At 32.9% G+C, this 20,244-nt stretch overlaps 1 protein-coding gene across 2 annotated transcripts in view; it reads left to right on the plus strand.

The window, feature by feature from the left end:
• The first annotated feature begins 411 nt into the window (after positions 1-411).
• Positions 412-20,244, plus strand: part of LRRTM4 (leucine rich repeat transmembrane neuronal 4) — a 694,254-nt gene continuing 674,421 nt past the window's right edge. The window contains exons 1-2 of one of the 2 annotated variants that reach the window (XM_037027248.2): positions 412-1,093; positions 2,928-4,474. In XM_037027248.2, the coding sequence (XP_036883143.1) occupies positions 1,090-1,093; positions 2,928-4,474 (1,551 nt within the window). In that variant the 5' untranslated portion in view covers positions 412-1,089. The remainder of the gene's footprint in view (positions 1,094-2,927; positions 4,475-20,244) is intronic. The other variant, XM_073241886.1, reaches the window with a different exon arrangement.

A 20,244-nucleotide genomic window follows, 5' to 3' on the forward strand; every position in this document is an offset into this window, starting at 1 on the left:
TATCTTTAAAAGTGGTCTAATTACATTTTTCCCTTGGGTAACATTGCGTCTCTATGTGGCGTGCTTAAGAAAATGTAAGTAAACCAACAGCAACAAAAATAAAATTCAAACTATCTCTGTTGTTGAAAAAATGATTAAATAAATCCCCTGTGATATATGCAAAAATAAAAGGTCAAGGCAACTTTTAAAAATTACCAATTGTGTAATATTTATAAAAGCAGTATTTTACTTAATATTGGATATCACTGGATATGGAACTCCTTGGCATAAACCTTTCATAATACATATTATCGGAGAGAAAAAAGTGATGCTGTGCCTTTAATTTCCCTTTCTGAGAGAGGGAAGGCTGCACACCACTGACAGGCTCACTTGTTCCCGTCTTTAATGTGCAATCTGTTTTCTCCAGCGGAGGGCACTCAGTGTATCACAAACTCAAGCATTAGCACCAACAAGCTCTGAGCATCATCAGTCTCTGGAAAGCCTTCTGAATTAGACAAGGGCTGCCTCTCAGCACAGCTACAAAACACTTTAAACCTGACCAGCTAAATGGATAAACCTAGCCTGCATAGCTTTTAAACTGGGGTCTCATACAGCACAGGAGGCCTACTTGCTTCAAGAACTGAAAATCCAGAGGATGAATTGCTTTATCTGGGAATGGCAAAAGCCAGCACAATAAGGAATGCCAGGTATTCTGAAGATTTTCTCTTTTTTTCCTGTCTTTTTACAGAGAAGTTGGTTACCTTCGAGATGGGCTGTAGCTCTTTTGCACAGATTGCCAATTAGTGCTGATGGGTCTCTGGTGAATTAATTACACAATGGTCCTCAGAGCCTAGAGGCCCTCTCCCCCCCCAACAGCTTCCTTCTCCCTGCCCCCACCTCCCACCCCATGCTGATATTTTTTATATATGTATACATATTTTTTGCCTGTCCTCTCCGGGGAAGTTTGTATGGAGCTACTGGCTCACATGCGGGATCGGAATGGTGTGAATGACAGCCGCACTGTGTCATGAAGGTGGTGGCGGTTTCAGCCCCAGATACCAAATAAGAAGAAAGCTGAGAGAGGGGGGAACTGTTTTTGGATGACAAAGGATGGGTAAGTGAACTTTTGTTGTTTCCTCCTTAGCAAAGCTGATCCTCTTGGCTCCCTATCCTCAGTCGTGGCATTAGCTGATAAAAGACTAAAAGACGGGGAAACAGTCAAAAAGCAGCAGCCTCTGAGTTTGCCAGTCGACTCAGTATAGTTGCTATTATATTTTTAGATCATTTTCCTTTTTGTAGTTTTTCTTTTTTTAATCTGCAAATGCATAAGACGGACTTAAACAGACTCTAGAGAAATCTCTTTAAGACTGTCTCTTCCGTATGCGTATCCACAGCTTGGGAATTGAGCATGAGATAAATACTGTGTTTGCTTCTATTTCGTGATAATATTAACCACGCTGGTATTTCTGCTTGCTGTCAGAAGATTGTTAACACTTCACTGCGTGTGACTAGGGGTGGGGTCCTTACTTTATCAGAGGGCACACAAGGGCTTGTTTTATCTTTGAAGCTGTATCCTGAGCACAGCTTCCAAATTTCCAGCAGTCATTTGCCAGTCTTATTTTTTCAAGTGTGACTGGCTTCCCCCCCCGCACCCCCCCGCCTTCCTCCTGTCTGGGAGAGCTGGAATGTATTTCAATGAGTCTGGAGCTGGCAAGAGGACAGAGAGCAAGATCAGGTTTCAAAATAAAACTTAAACTGATTGAGCAAAAGGAGGAGAGTATTTTTTTAAATTATTATTATGAGTTTGGCTGATAGCCTCTTGGTTAAAAATATGCACGTTTATGATAAATAAGGAAACCGCAGCACACAGTTTTATTTTCCCCCACCGCTAAGAATTCAGAAATCTTTTGACAGAGGAAAGAAGTCCTTTAACATGGTAAGGCTTGGAAATGCAGCACAAGTGCCAACAGATTGCAAGTTTGCAGGTGTTCTGAAGTTGATGGAGGTGGGGGAGAAACAGAAGTCAGGGACATGTGAGCAGGTTGGGATAGGGAAGGAGGGCAGCAGGGTGCTGCTTCTCTCCTTTCTCAAATTCCCAAGAAAACTCCTATGTTAAAAATAACAGCAAAACTCATACTATACAAGGTTAGTTTGCATTTAATTTATATTAATCAACAAGAATTTGACAGTCTTTTCTTTGGAGTGTTCTGTGTTATCACTAGTTAGGGCTGTGAGCTGGTGTATCTCTGGGCAGGAAAGCTTGAGTAGGCATCTCTTCCTGAACGTGGAGGGCATAGATTGCTTATTAACACATTGAGAGTACCTAGCACTGTTATTAGCCTTCATACCATGCTTCATTGGCTGCCTCTACGAGTCCCAATACCATTTTTTCAGAGCTCTTATACTGTTATTCTATTATATAATAAGGATGAAATTTCCGGCAGGGCAAACTTGGGTTACTTTGACAGCTTACTGAAGCTCCTCTGCCAAATCACAGCCTGTATGCTCAACTAGGAAAGATGTGCACGTACAAGATTGACTAAGTCAAGTTTTTGCCATTACCAGAAGACCTAGTACTCTTCCTTTCTGTACTGGTGTTCAGAGCTACTAGCCAAATACTAATGTTATTACAATGTTGGCATTAATTGACAAGACGGGCTCTGTGCTTTTCAGTGTTGACGTACATATGAACTCCTGAAACTCGGGGAGGCTTTGCTTGTTTAGTTCTGCAGCACCGTGGTGATTTGAAAATCAAGGAAGAAAGAATGAAACCTAAATAGCAAGCATGCAACCCTGAAGAAACTAAGGCTTTGAATGTTACATGCATTGTTCTTAAGTTAACTGTCCCATTCCTACACCAGATGAAATGCTCCCGATAGCGGTAAGCGAGGGTGATTTATATTAATAGCTTTACAAATGTGCATTTGTCTTCTTTTTTAATATTGTAGGTTTCCATTTAATTACGCAGCTGAGAGGCATGCGTGTGGTGCTAGTGCTACTCCCTACGCTGCTGCTCGTTATGCTCACGGGGGCTCAGAGAGCTTGCCCAAAGAACTGCAGATGTGATGGCAAAATTGTGTACTGTGAGTCTCATGCTTTCGCAGATATCCCTGAGAATATTTCTGGAGGGTCCCAAGGCTTATCATTAAGGTTCAACAGCATTCAGAAACTCAAATCCAATCAGTTTGCCGGCCTTAACCAGCTTATATGGCTTTATCTTGACCATAATTACATTAGCTCAGTGGATGAAGATGCATTTCAAGGGATCCGTAGACTGAAAGAATTAATTCTAAGCTCCAACAAAATTACCTATCTGCACAATAAGACATTTCACCCGGTTCCCAATCTCCGCAACCTGGACCTCTCCTACAACAAACTTCAGATGTTGCAGTCGGAACAATTTAAAGGCCTTCGGAAACTCATCATTTTGCACTTGAGGTCAAACTCATTAAAGACTGTGCCAATAAGAGTTTTTCAAGACTGTCGAAATCTTGACTTTCTGGATTTGGGTTACAATCGTCTTCGAAGCCTGTCCCGAAATGCTTTTGCCGGCCTCTTGAAATTAAAGGAGCTTCACTTGGAGCACAATCAGTTTTCCAAGATCAACTTCGCTCATTTTCCACGTCTCTTCAACCTGCGCTCAATCTACTTACAGTGGAACAGGATTCGCTCCATTAGCCAAGGCTTGACATGGACTTGGAGTTCCTTGCACAACTTGGATTTATCAGGGAATGACATCCAAGGAATTGAGCCGGGCACATTTAAATGTCTGCCCAATTTGCAAAAATTGAATTTGGATTCAAACAAGCTTACCAACATCTCCCAGGAAACTGTCAATGCATGGATATCATTAATATCCATCACTTTGTCTGGAAATATGTGGGAATGCAGTCGGAGCATTTGTCCTCTATTTTACTGGCTTAAGAATTTCAAAGGAAATAAGGAAAGCACCATGATATGTGCAGGACCTAAGCATATCCAGGGTGAAAAGGTTAGTGATGCAGTGGAAACATATAATATCTGCTCTGAAGTCCAGGTGGTCAACACAGAAAAATCACACCTGGTGCCCCAAACTCCCCAGAAGCCTCTGATTATCCCTAAACCTACAGTCTCCAAATCTGACCCCACACAGCCCATGCTTGCCACACCAAGCCCTTCCACAGGGTTTCAGATTCCTGGCACAGAGCAAGAGTATGAGCATGTCTCATTTCACAAAATTATTGCAGGGAGCGTGGCTCTCTTTCTGTCTGTGGCCATGATCCTCTTGGTGATCTATGTGTCTTGGAAACGCTACCCAGCCAGCATGAAACAACTTCAGCAACACTCTCTTATGAAGAGGCGGCGGAAAAAGACCAGAGAGTCTGAAAGACAAATGAATTCCCCTTTACAGGAGTATTATGTGGACTACAAGCCTACAAACTCTGAGACCGTGGATATATCCGTTAATGGATCTGGGCCCTGCACATATACCATCTCTGGCTCCAGGGAATGTGAGGTATGAACCATGATCCTCCTAAAAGCATTTCTACTGCGGGGAAGGAGAGGTAAATGTTTGAAGCTCTAGAGGTGTCTCTAATCACTAGAGAGATTAATGACCCTTTTGCTTTTGGGTTTTGCTCAGTGTGAAAGGTTACTTAATTAAATTACAACCACCAGGAAATTGACTGTTTTTTCTTTTTTTTTAATGGTTGAAACTTGAAGGAAGTTCATTCAAGGATGAGATTAAGTTGGAATAAAGCACTATGTTAAAACACCTGTTTTTTTTTTTTTAACAGTTTGTATACAGGGGTTGGACTTACAAATACACATAACCTAAAGAAAACTCTTCCTTCTAAAATTTATGTCTGGTTCTTGTTTGACTTTTGTAATGGAGTAAAGAATGAGGGGCCAACTGAATTGAAAAACAGTGATTTTACCAAAATTACAGGAGGTAACGAAGATTTAAACCAAAGAGCAATTTACCCAAGGGTTGATTTTGTTGTAAATTTTTAGTTTTAATTAAAGCATGCAACAGGGATCTCAGAGGGATAACTGTTTCTGTGTTATTTGCCACTTAGTTACTATACCAGCATAGAGAATGTCAGAGGCCTAATGTGTATTTGTATTAGGCTTCTAAAGATGTCTTTCTTTCTTCCTTTCTCCCTCTCTCCTTCTTTCCCTTCATCCTTTTTTCTTTTTTTTTTAATTACTGGACAGAGATCACTTTTTAGAGATTTTCTTAAGTGCTGGCTATTTGTGATCAGAATGAAACAAATATATTTTGGCTTTGTCTCTGCAAACTAAAATCAGGTTATGCTGTTGTGGGATGATTTAGCAGTAACATACTGCCAGGACTGTTTGTCAGTGTTGCTGTTATTCCCAAGAGAAATGATGTGTATTCCTGTTACAAAAAACTAACTGATGGAAATATTGATAAATAAACCGAGATTTTAGTTCTGGATATTTTCCCTTTTATAACATTAGCCTCAAAGGAAGACATTTAATGTAACACCATTTTCATTGTCATGAGAATAAATTTGGACCCAGTTACAGATTATTTAATTTTAAAGAGCACTTACAAGAACTTGTTTATGAGTAGAAAAATAGTTGCAGAGCTCCAAGTTGCCAATAGGTAATACTGGATGCAAATCATTCTTTTCTTAGTAAAGTTGATCAAAAAGTGCAATGCCTGTGACTGTCAAGGATCTGTTGTTGGAACAAACTAGTGAAGAGAGGTTCAGTTCTGGCCCGATGGCATCGTAGTTTCTTATTTTAGATGATTACTTTTTCAAAGGAAAATTTCAGTGAGTATTAAAAGACTTTGCCCTTTTTAAAAAATACTAGTTATAATAGTGGGAAAATATAATTTGCTCTCTGTTAATATCTACCTGAAGTTTCCCATAGTCCTAAATGCATATGCTAATGAAGATGTTTTCAGACACATCACTGAGTTTGACATAATCTCCAACTCAGTGTAATATGGGAATATTGAGCTAGTCCTCACAGAGTTCATTTTTTTTTTCCTTTTTGTATATGGTTGAAAATCAGAAAAGTAATCCCTTAAAAAGTAAATAGAATAAAAGATTTTGTAGAAAAGCCTGCCAAGGTTTGATGTTTCTTTTTTGCAGGCTGACGTTTTATGTAATATACATGAGTATTAGTAAAACAAGTTCATCCTGTTTTGTTCTAGATTCTCCTTATATTTTGAGACCCTCTTAATAGGCTAGTCCTATAAAAATAATAGGAAAATCCTGGTCCATTCACTCATTCATTCTTGACTTTTGTAGTGGAATGGTAATTTTTATTTATAATAATCACCAAGAAAGAAGATTCTTAAAATACTAGGACTTGAGAACAATGGTTCTAAAACTTTGCCAGCGATCTTAAATTCCAGATATTATTCCTTTAGACTATAGGCATCACCATGATAAGAACAAAATAAAAAGATGTCTTATACCATAAAAACATGAGTGTTTCAAACCGCATTTTGATACTGTATGTGTTATGTAGAGTGTAGTTTATGGTCATGAAACTGCAGTGCCACTGTTGGGGATGAAGGAAGTATTAGGCATTAAATAATGGAGAGCTTAATTAAATATTACAGTGAAGTTGGTGAATAGAAATGGCAGCCCTATTCAAGTAGATCAAACTGTCCATGCCCTGAAAAGTGGAAAATTGTAGGCTATGCACTTAAGACCATTAATTCCACTTTCAAGTGTGAGGGTCCAATAAACTACATGTAAATGTATACTAACTTGTTTTGAAACACAAACACACAAAAATAAACATTGCAGCTGCCACTCCCCTTTGTTGACAAGATGTTCAGTGTATTACAGTTAGAGATGGATTTAAGAAATGAAAAAAAGTAAATTCTTAGGAATTAAGAAAACTAATTTTTCCTTACTTTTTTGTCATCTTCAAGTAAAATTTCTCCTGTTGAGAAAACTCCATAAAATAAAGCCAGAAGAAAGGTATGGATTGCTCATTTATAAATTTTTAGATCAGTAAAGATATGCTGAGCTTTAGTCTGGTGTTTTCATAAACCTCACAAATCAGTAACTTAGAGAAATAGAGAACCATTAGTATATTTATAACACAATTTTGTGAGGTAGGTCTTTTTTCGTTCAAAGCTCTAAACTCTATCTAATAAAGCCATAAATATTTCACTAGAAAACTTAGCACCAAATGCTAAATTTCTAAGTAGTGCCTTGAAAAAAATTGCATTAATTTGAAAATTTCAGTTTTACAGCTAATGTTATTTTCAGTTATGATCTAAATGTAGTTAAAGTATTTACTTTGTCTATTTTAAGAACAAAATTAAAATGTTAAGTTTACTGATTAGAATGGTGTCTGAGAGCCACCACACAAATATAGCATGCAATTTATCAAATAAATAGCTGATTTTATTATTTACAAGTTTTAATTTTGAAAAATCCATGTGCATATCCTATGCTTATAAATTGAAAGAGAATATTATTACTTAAGCAGTAAAAATCTCTTATCAATAAAGGAAGAATAGAGTAGATAGTTATGAATAATTAATATGATATGGCACAACTCTAATAGATACATACATCTCAATAGCTATACTTTGGATCATTTTGCTTGTTTTGAACTGAGTTATTTAATTTATCTTCAATATGTGCTCAGAAAAGAGAATTGAAAGCTAAAAGATACAGCTTTGCCTAAAATTTAGTACAGTGTCATTTAAAAGATAAAATTACAAATACTTAACTTTTGAAAATAGTTGTGAAACTTTTCATAGCTTTATCTCATTAAAATATTACAGGAATTATGAAGTTACTTCATTCTGCTTACCAAAATTTTACTTAAAGGTTATATAGAACAAAGTTTTGGATACTAATTCATCTAAGATATGTTTTATCAAGTGAAATAGAAAGGGCCTTTATAAAATTAATCATTATGAGTATAGGACAAAAGAGAACATTTCAGGTTTGTCTTTTGAATTATATAAATGAAATAGAAAGAATCTTAATATGAGTGTAAATAGACTTAAAGGAGATTTTCCACTCAAACTGTTTCAGAAGTTAGGTAATAGAAATATAAAGTTTAATGGTCCCATAATGCTAACAGTACTGCCATTAGGAAAATGGGAATATAGATAACATTAGGTATGTATTTTCCAAATATTTGTTATTTTGGTCACACTTTTTAAAATCAAATGAAATATAACTATATTGGTTGTCAGTTTGGGCTTATATTATTTATTCCACTGTTGTGCAGTGGGTGATATAGACCATTTCTAACAGTTTATATTTATACTTATTTAATGTATTAGGTCAGTCCCAAATTGATGATTTATGGAAGATGATTAACATTTTTCTATACTTTAGAAGTTGACATTTTGAGGTATATTGAATGAATTTCTGAGAACTAAAAAGCATAATACATTCAAAGAGGGTTCTAAGTGAAAGAAGACCAGTATCATTGAGTTTAATTTATACTTTACCAATATAAAGAAAATAAACTTTATTTTGGTGGCTGACTCTGTCATGTTAAAATGTAATTGAAATTACACTTTGTATATTCACATAAGGTATATTTATGTGTGTGTTTGTATCTATGTAAATATGTGTATGCATTCATATACAAAGAGAGAGAATATAAATATATTTCCATTAAAATGTTTGTCCTATTTGAATATTTGAGGTATTAGTGAAAGAAACTTGGGTTATAATTACCAGAATATGTTATTCAGGAACATTATTAAGGTAAATGTTTAATCCTCTCTAAAATTTTAAGTATGTCTGGGTAATCTAGTGTTATTTTTTTAAAAAGCAGAATTAATCTACACATTGCCATTTTTGATGTGACTTTGGCTGAGTCACTTCATTTCTCTGTGACCCATCACTAAAAGAAAGGTATTCAACTAGTGCAATATGTCCCAATTTAAAGTATTCCTCAGATTAGTAAACTTTGTAAGATCTCTGTGCTCTTTCCCAGTTCTACAGAAGTAAGATGGGCTATGGAGGAAAAACTGAAGTATTTATATTCATTTGAATGAGAAAAGAAAGAGTTACTTGAGTTAATAAAAATTGCCTGTCATGCTCAGGTAGCAGCCATACCATTTCTTTATGCTTGAGGAGAAAATAATCTACCCGACATGCACACATGCAAACACTCACACACAAATTTATGTATCTTTTAAATTCTTCTAAGTAAGTAGTTATCTTGAAAGCATTTAAAATATTACTGCTTTTCAAGGATCTATTGTCTGAATTTGCTCCAATTAAAATCTATTTGTGAATAGTTTTCATTAACATCTGTAAATGGTAGTGGTGAAAAGTGACAGCCGCCAAGAAAGCCTGACATGGTTAATTTAGGAAAAATTTTAAACTGATAGGTAAACGTTCAATACCTTTTTCTAGAGTTGACTCATATTAGCATCTTGTGGACAAGGTTTTAATAATTGGTTGCTCTCTAAGGTCCCAAACTGAGACACCTGACTGTGATCTTAAAAATATATAACTCTTGACATACCCTAGGAGTTTTCAGATGATTGAAGAATTTTTCTTTTTGAGACTTTTCTATATTGAATAAGATATAGTTATCCTAGATCTCAAGAATTAGTTTATAGATAGCTTTATGCTTTGTAAAATGCTTGGTAATATTAGCATTGGGGACTTGGTGACTCGTCAGAATTTTCCATTCCCTAGAGTTTCATGAATCACTGAATCAAAGTGAAACAGTGGCAGCCTGTGTATCACCAGACACTGGAAATTTTGAACATTAGCATGTCTTTTTATCAGTGAAAATCATGACAGTGATAGTGAATATGTTTTAAAAATTAAAATTGATTTTTATAGTACCAAAAGAACGATCATTTATCGGGTCATTTTAATAAAAATCTCAATATTATGAAAATGAAAAAGAAATGATAAGGTTATTGTTCTCATGAACTCCATAGACTATTAAAATTTTAAGTGTAAGTTAAGGAAGGTTAAGAAAAAGCACAGTATTTCCTATGATATCAAATCACCGGCTCTTTAATAAGCTGCTTTAATATGATTTACACTCCTGCTAAATAGTTTAAAAAATAATGCTTTCATTTTCAAGAGTAATTAAGGTCTAAACAAAATGTAGCTATGGGAAATTTGTCCTTTAAAAGTAAGACTTTGACTTAAAGTCAAATCTTATGTAATACTTGTAAACATAGGTTTGGGAATGAATGACAGCATAGCTGATACACATTAATAAAAGGTTAAAGTAATGGTGAGAATATAAAAATTCAGAAAAAAATCTTATCTAAAAATTATGAATAAATTTGAGGAAAACATTGAACAAAAGCTAATGCATTGGTATTGGATAAATAATAAGTCTGCATAACTAAATAAGATCGTGATAATATTTTTTGTACATGGAAAGATCTTTATATTCTAATATTATACAAATGGTATTCTTAAACATAAATATCAAAGTATCTTAAATGCTGAAAGGAATATTTCATAGAGTGTGCAATTTATTTTAGAATAATATATATTGTACTTTTGGATGAACCACGTTCTTGACTAATTTGTCCAGTTCTCGAGAACTGCCTTAGCAGTGAATATTTAGATACAGCATTAAAAATTTTCAGAGACATCAGAATAATTTTTTCTTTCTTGTTTCATTGTCTCAGTTTATCATGATTGTTTTTTGATGTTTGTATATCACCATCTTTTGGAAAGTTCTGTTCCCTACTACGGTCTTTTGTATATTTACTGAATTCTCAGACCTCAGAGTTAGGGGGTGAAGATGTAATCATTAAACCTAGCAAGAAGATCATTTTCTTTTTTAAAAAAAATTTTTTTTAAATGTGAAGTCTTCTAGTAGAAGAAAGTAAGTGCAGTAAATATTTTTGTTGCTTTGGTTTTAGAAGTGAATTGTATGGTAAAGGAAGAACAACTACAGTATGAAAACAAAATTTCCTGCAAAAATTTATAATTAGCATTTCACATATTATTTCAATGGGTGGAATCATCAAGTATTGAATTTAAAAACTCACAAATGTATTAATTTTTACAGTATATTTGAATATTCAAAGTAGACATGCTAAAATTAATATAGATGGGTTTGCTTAGAAAAAGTTGCCTTTTTAGGCTCTCAGTAAGCAAATGTATACTAACAAATGTGAATATAGAGTTATGAATTAATTCCACTCTGGGGTCATATTTAAGGTTACAACAAAACAGTATAGTCACTAATTTTGGAAGAGCAAATGATATAGACAAAGAGAGAAAATGCCTGGAATTTTTTTATTTTGGAAAATCAAAGATACGTAATTCATATTCATTGTAAATTTTCATTTCAAAGGATAACAGCCTTTTAAAATTAAGTTTCATTAGATAAAGCATTGAAATTACACAGATTCAGTAAAAGAAAAAAACAGTCTTCGGGTTTCTATGCTTGCTTTTCAATTCCTCCCTCACAACTCAAGTCACACTTACTGAAACATTCGTTCTTTCATTTTCCCCTGAAGATCTGATTACTGGCAGTGCTGAGAATTATTGAAAGTTAACTTCTTGTTTCCTTTAACTGACTCCTATTAAATCCATTTATGTTCAAATGAAGCCCTGAAAATACTGCTTGTTTGTTTCAGCATAAGTTTGTTGATGAAGCATTTCACTTTTATTTGATATTTACATTTTAAATTGATACCAACTGTTGTTAAATGTTTCTAATAAGACTTAAAAAAAGAAAAATAAATTAATTGTTATGTCATAGTCTTTACTAGTTTGGTCTCCACAGATGAAAAATTGTTATTTTTTTCTGTTTGTAGGTCTGTAAAAGTACTAGCAGAAAGGTCAGCCTTAAAGTACTTCAGGTTTATGATCATACCACAATATAGATCAAAATTGCATTGGGCCAGTGGTTGATCAAGGGGTGAAAAGAGGTCTCAGAGATTTGAAACTGATTCACTTTACTTCTGTAAGTTTGGACAAGTAAATATATATATGACCTTTCTGTAATACGATTTTTCCATCTTTTGAACTGGGATAACTTTCCAAGTAACTTGTTGAAATGATTAATGAGCTACTATTTGAAAACCACCTGAATTCCTCCATCAAAAGCTTCAGTGTAAATATAAATGATTATTAGCCGTAAGCCCTACTGTCTACTGCAAACTGCAATGTGGCTGTATTATTTTCATTGTTATTATTAGTTATGATGATGGTTATAATACTCCCTATGTAGAAACAAGTGTTGTGGTTACATTTTTACAAAAGTGAATAATAAACCTGACCTTTCAGTCCCTTGTCTGAGCTGTAATTTAGTTTGGGTACTAGACACACTAATATTTAAATAATACCCTAGGATTTGTGAAATATTCCCTTGGCTGAACATTTTATTCACATTTCAAAGAAAGCAACATTTACAATTATTTTATTGATATTAACTCTAGGGAAAAAAAGGCTTATAGAAACAACTTACATATTTCCAGTCTGATCAAGTATTGCCCTTTACTTCATTTTCTTAACAAGTGAAGGCAGTTTTAATTTTCCCGAAGTGTTTATGCATGACAAATGGGAATTTTCAAAACAGTTTATAGGATAGTTTTTATTAATGAGAAGTTAATATGTGACATTAAGAAGACCTGAAATTTCTCTAGCATAAAAAATATGTATATATTATATATGTAACATATATATACATGTTTAATGCTTTGATGTATGTAATAAATATTTAGTTGAATATACTATGAGCCCTTATTTTTACATAAATATAGTATAAAATTTTTATTTTTGTCACCATACCTGTTGTGTATTTTAAAGCAAAATACATTTCTTTTTAATTTTCCCTACAGACAAAAGGAACATTTTTATCTTTGCTACAGAAGACAATAATTGTGATTGGGAAGGTTTAATTATCCCAAATTGGAGATCCTGCCAGTTGTTGAATATGTCTCTTCCAACCCTGTGTTCTGAAACTAGGGAAGTAAGCACAAGATGGGGGCTTGGAGCAGAGCCCTGGACCCACTATGACATGTACCTGACCTAAAACCCTGATGATCACAGTGACCCCTGGCTCTGACTGGGGGAACTGCAGTGATGTTTCCAATCTCCAGGAGTTAGTGTCACTTCAAAGTCAGTGTCCTTTAATTCCCCAAAGTCTGATTACTTCACTTCCCCCAATGCACTGTCACCTTGGCAAACAGCTGTATGTCCCTTTGGGAAAGGCCAGGATAAAGATTAAGAATATGCATTTTGATAGTATATCAGGGTCTTTTCTCAAGGGGATCTATCTGCCTTTCATTCAATGGCCTAAGTCTGGGAATTGATTATGGGGCCGTGATTCTTTGGTGATCCAAGTTAGACTTCTCTTCACTCAACCTAGCACTCCTCTTTGTTTATACAGATCAAGTGGGAATTTAATAGGGTGCTCATGTTCTTTTTTTTCTAGGGACACCATGATCATATAGCCATCATAGGTCTCTTTTGAGTCAAACCACCTTAGTTACTGCCTTGACACTGCTTTCCCATAAATTTTAAATTTAACTCATACTGCCAAATTGTTCTCCAAAATATATGCTATTTGTACCTACCATATCCATTGTTTAAGATTTATCATTTTCCCACATATACACAAACATTATTTATTACCATTTTTTTAACAAGTTAATAAATCATTTTTTTAGTTTTAATATTTACATCTTTGGCTTTAGTGCAGTGAAATTTTTTTGCATGCCTGTCTGATCTTGGGCAATTAACTGCTGAAACTAGGCCCGTGCCATACAGGAACCTCATTTTTCCCATTTCATTTAGGGATACCAGTTCAGTGGTAGCTGCTCCCACTTTAATTTCTGACCTGTGGCAAAGAGGATCCAAAGATCCATGATCCCTGACCTTACTTTTCTTAATCTCATTCCCCTCCCCAGTTGATAGGTAGTCAATCAATTTCATCTTCTTGAGATGTGGTCTACAGTATTCTAACCAGAATTCTGTTTTCTGATTTTTGAGAATCACTACTTAGATTCCAATCTTGAAAATTGAAAGATAAGAATGTGTTGTTTGTATTTAACATTTTGCAAATCGTAATCCTTTTGGCTTTCTATGCACTAATGGTCTATCTGTTCTCAACCACATGAGAAGAGAAGATTTTAAGTCAGTATTTCAACTTTTTGCCCCTTAAAGTTTAGTATAATGTCTTTCTTGAGAATGTATATACAGTTCTCCACTAAAATATGAAGACTGGCAAGGATCATTAGCTTAGACAGACAATAGCATCTATTTTATTTCTCATTGCATTTCTTACTGAGAATTTATTGGAACATGGTAATTAGTTACATTGCAAATATACTATTTTATCAGTGTTCTCAGACTATTTCTATTCTATTGATACTAAAAGTTAGATAAATATTCTGAAAATGAGTAAGTATAATTTTGTGGGTTAACCTGATGTATTTTACTTTCCATTATTTTCTAATTATAAATAAATAGTTATTTAGAAAATATTGAAAACATGAGGTTATTTATAAAAATAATTATCAAAAATTCTAATATGCAGAGATAGTACTTTGAAAATTATATATTTGCTACTATTATATGCACAAGTGTGTGTATATGGGTGTTTATAAAATGAATTTGGCATTGAAACTATGTATAGATTTATATACTGTTGAAGTTCACATTTTGTGATGAATGGAATCACTTTTTAAAATACATTTTGAAACTGCATCCCTAAAATGTACCATATTTTACTTCTGCCTAGCTTTTTATTGGATATTTATGGTGCTCTTTTTCAGTTACAAATATTTCTTCAGTGACATCTCATTTAGAAAGATACCTAGAAGAAAAAATAGATAGCCAAAAGAATGAAACTTTTAAATTTAACTCATACTGCCAAATTGTTCTAAAAAATATATGCTCTTTGTACTACCATATCCATTGTTTAAGATTTATCATTTCCCCACATATACACCAACATTATTATCATTTTTTTTACAAGTTGGTAAATTATTTTTTTTAGTTTTAATATTTACATCTTTGGCTTTAGTGCAGTAAAATTTTTTGTGTACTTTGTATTATTAGATTTATTATTTTGAAATAGTGTATAGAGCAGTTCATGAGGTCAACAATAATAATAATAGTTTCACTATGTTCTCTTAGTTGTTTTAATTTTAGAAAGGCCTTTGCCACGCTCTGTGTAAGAAACCTCATCCACTATATTTTGACCATTTCCTCTATAGGTTTATTTTTTTGTTTAACTGTCTAATTTACCTAAAATATTCTTTAGGATATCACGTGAAATATAGACCTAACTTGTTTTTTTCTCACTAAAGAATTATGATTTTTCCAGCATTTTTTACCTGACATTAATGTAAAACTTTCATATATCCACATCACTTTTGTTCATAATCTTCCCATGGATTCCCTCTCTAGTCTTGTATCACAATCATATTTTTACATTACCATATTTTGAAAGCATTTTTATTTTTATAATTGTGTTGTAACTTCTAAATTACACATTTTTTAACTGTCTTGGTTATTGTTTTCTATTTTTATTTGAAATATAATTTTGCATCACTCTCTTCTTCTCTCTTTTTTCCCTGAACACACACACACACACACACACACACACACAATATTCTGACTGAAATCATGTGATCTATGAAGCACCTTAGAAAAAATTAAAATCTCTGCAGTTGTCAGAAGGAAATGTTTGCTTGGCATAAAAATGGCACAGAGCTCCATTTGTATTATCCATTTCTTATGTTGTCAATAAAGATGAGTTGATTTACTTCATTTTAAAATTATAATACATATATAAGAGCATATATATATCTGCATATGTAATCCTTACCAATATTTTGACTAAGTCTACTAATTTTAGGAGATTAATTTTTTGAAATTTCTAGTTTAAAAATAATTTTTTTAGAACAAAGTATTTTAACTTTCTAATAGCTGCATTTCTTGTTTACTTATCTTTCTATATTGTGTTGATTAATTTTCTAGAATAATATTAAAGAATAATGGTGATTTGGAGCAACAATCTTTATCCTGATTTTTATGGGACTGACTCCTATATTTTTCTCCATTTTCTCATTCCATTTATTGATTCACTTATTTTTTCAACAAAAATGTGTGTGTACCTACATTAGTAGGTAATAACACTGGGCTTAATGGTTGTGCTTACAATAGTGGACAAAATACTTTGTTTTAGATAAACCTTCATCACTTTATCATACCTAATGATACTATATCATTTTATAGTCATTTATAAAATATGGATGTATTAGGATGGACATTAAATTTGATAAGATGGTTTTTTGGCATTTTGTTTCTCTCTTTTTGTGAGGCATATCTTTTCCCCTAACCTTTTAGTTATCAACATTATGAATTATGTATTTTTATTTGCTATTTAAATTTTACTTGCATTTCTGGAATAAATTTTGGCTGTCCTTTCAGGATATTCTTTCCTAAATAAGCTCTCATTGAGTTTACTTTTATTTTATTAAGATTTCTCTTTTAATAAGGGAGGAAGTTCACTATTATAGTGTCAGTCAGTTGAGTTATAGTTAATAATACATCTGTTTTCTAACTGAATGTGGACATTATCTTTTCCTTGAAATTTGTAAAATATCTACCAAAAACTGCATTTGTAGTGCCTCTTTGCAGAAATAATACTGAGAAAACATAAATTTTGTCCAGATTTTTTTGCCTTTTTAGTCTCTGAATCAGAATATTGAATTTCAGTTTCCTAGAAAAATACCTATTCATTGAAACTTTAGTATATAATGATTTAGTTTATGTAATAATTGCTTATTCTTAAACATCTTCTCCAGTCATATATTTTTATATTCAATCATTACAACTGCTATATCAGATACCGTAAATGAGACAGCTGAGTTTCCTCGAGCTATATTCTTATAATCCAGTATAGAATAGTTAGGTCATTGGATGTACTTTTCCCTTAAGAATGCAAATTCATTGAAGACATAAAATTCCTCTAGTCATTTTTAAAAATTTTAGTTTTCTTAACTTATTCTTTTCATAATTGCTAAGGATTTTCAGATTTATTGATTTTTTTAAAAAAGAATTTGAGGATAATTGTTTTTAAATGGTAGGGAATTACTATTCTCCTTCCCAAGATACAGCACTACATAGGTCTGAATTAATCCCTTTACTAATACTCTGGCATTATTTTATTATACTGTATTTCCATTATTTTATACCCTTCTGACAAGTGATTTTACTTCATCATCCTTATCTTGCCTTTTACTTTCTTAGTCAAATACTCCTTGATCAAACCTGGAGTCAGCAAAATATTTCTGTAAATGACCAGAAAGTAAGTATTTTAGACTTCTGTGGGTCATACGGTCTGTGTTACAACTACTTAACTCTGTCGTTGTGGCATGAAAGCAGCCAGAGGACATACATTTGTAAAGGAAGAGCACATCTGTGTCCCCCAAATCCTTATTTATAAAAACAGGCAGCAGGCTGGATTTGGTTCATGTTTTATACTTTGCTGATTCCTAGATCATGTCCAGAGGCTTTTAAACATGCTGGAGTCTTACCTCTCAAAAATAAACATCATAGATTTTCTCCTAATCTGATATATTCCTCTACTACTGCTTACCCATCTTTCCTCCCCTTCATGGAAAATCTTTCCAAAAGACTCTGCCCAATTTTTCCTTTCCCCGTCAATCACTCAATTCTTTAACCCACTACAATCTGTCATCAGAGCCTATCAAAGCCATCAAAAGAGCTCTTGCTAAGTTTGCAACTGACTTCATTAGTATTAAATTTGATGGCTTTTTTTTAATTCTTTGCTCTACTTTGAGATGTATCATTTAACATTTGGTCCTTTCTTCTTCTAATGTTCTCCTCCCTGGAATTGTGTACATGGGCCATTCCTTTTCCCTTTCAACATGTTCCTTTACCGTATCCTGTGTAAGATCAAATTACTCTACCTGAATATTATGTTTTTCTTATAGCTCCATCCTTGAATTTCCTCTTATACCATTATAGTCATTCATTCATTCATTCATTCATTCATTCATTCTCTCTGTGTGATCACGTTTACATATACAGTATACATTACCATATTTTTACTAACAATAGTTATTTTTTTAATCCTTAACCTCCTTTCTAAGTTCCCCACGTTTGCCAATTTTGAATTCAAATATTTAAGAGAGATCTTCAACCTGTTTCCAAACCAAACTATGGTCTTTCTTTCCAAGCCTGTTTTTCTTTCATTGGTACTTTTCTTTTGAATGAAGCAACTCATTTCTGCAAGTCAGAATCAAAGGACTCATCCTTGACCCTATCCTTACGTTCATACTCCCTAAGTAATCCATTGGGAAGTCCTGCTGACTTTACCTCTTCCGTATCTCTTTAAGTCCACCCAATTCTGTCTTCATAGTGCCAGCTTTTGTCCCATTTTGTCTCTGACTCAGCTTTTGCTGTATTTATTCTCTACACTGCCCACAAGGTGCATCTTTCAAAATTAAAGGTGATCATGTCACTATTGTCTTGCATTTATAGCAATTTAGTGGAGTCTTATTCTTAGAATGAAAATGAAAACCTTTAACATGAGCTTAAAAATCCTGAATAACCTGGCTTTGCCTTTGTAGATTCTCCTTACATCACACCTAATTTCTCTTGAATCTCCATCCGCAAAGGCCTCCACTGGCCTGCTTTCCTTCCCCTCTTACTTATCATGCACTCTCCTTTGGCAATATCACTGAACAAACCTAGCTCAATACTACTCAATATTCACTAAATTTGGTGAATTTCCATTCATCACCTCCTCAGAAAGTTATTGCTGAAATCCTTGTATTGTCAAGTCACAGTATTTTATTCTAGTTTACCACCACTTCTTTTTTTTGTAATGATTTGGTTAATATTTTCCAGTTCTACTGGAATCTAATCCACCCAAAGGGAGACACTACATGACTATTTTTGTTTGAATTTATATCTGCACTGCCTCACTCTTATGTATTTACTGAATGAATACTCATGGAAGACTAAATGATTGCATTCCCATATTTTACTTCTCATTTTATTTTCTTTTAAAAATAATTAAACTCTCTTTGAAAAGTTTCTTCATAAATTTTTGTCTTGAATAATTAGAAAGCTCATTTCATTATTTAAAGCCCAAAATTATAGGTTAACTTTAGGGTACAGATTTTGGTATAGCTCTTCTTTTTATTCATGTTCAAGATTAAAAAATACATAAGGGCAAAAAAAGGAAAAAAATATCTTTATATAACTTCTGTTACCATTTTCTTAGAATATCTGTGTATTTTTGTTAACACAAATTTAATGGAAGAAAATTTTTTATAGTACACCATTTCCAGTTTATTGCAAGCATATTTCTAAACAGTAAGCATTCATCTACAACATAATTTTAATGGATAATATTACTTTACTGCACATGGGTTCCAGTTTCGTTTTGGTGGTTATTTCAACATTTTTGGAGTAAACAAACTTAAAACAACCTCTCTTGCACTTACATCTTTGTAAAATCTCTTAATGATTAAAAATTTATATTGACATTTCAATTTATCTTTTCCACTACATCATTTTAAATTATGACAGCGATCTGTTTCAATTTAGATAAAAAATTATGCTTTTTAAAAAATATTTGCCACTTTAATTACTAATAAAATATAAAATTTTTATATTAGTTTGGCCATTATATATTTTAGTTTCTGTATTTTATTTTCATGTTCTTTGCCAATACATAAGTTTATTGACTTAAAATAGGTTTAGTTTATTAATATTTTAATTTCTGTAAATATCACAGATGCTTTCCTCAGAGCTTGTCATTTGTCTTTTAATTATTTCAGGTGAGATTTTGGCTGTATAATCAGAAAAATTAATTTCACATATTTAAGTTATTCTATATATTATTGTTTCTGCCTTTTTTGTATAATACAAAGGTTATCTCTAGAAAAAATTAAATTAAATATTCATTTTATTTTTCTCTAATAGTCGTATGGTTTAATTTTTTGCATGCGTATCATTAATCTAACTTTTTGTTGCCAAAAACCTTACCTAATTCCCGAAACTCATTTGTCATTTATTCACAGTTATGAAATGTTACATTTATTAACTTACAAAGCATTACTTACATATACATATATTAGAGTTTTATGCATATATATTACATATTATGTATATGGATAATGTATTCACATGTCCGTTTTCATATATATGTACAAATATGTATGAATATACTTTCTACCCTATTAAATTTTTATTTTCCTAGTGTTTTTTCACACTGCTTAATAAACATAATAGGTTAAATAACATTTCATTATTCATGTTTAAAGTAGCTTTG

Source organism: Manis javanica, chromosome 1, assembly GCF_040802235.1.
Source record: "Manis javanica isolate MJ-LG chromosome 1, MJ_LKY, whole genome shotgun sequence".
NCBI lineage: Eukaryota > Metazoa > Chordata > Mammalia > Pholidota > Manidae > Manis > Manis javanica.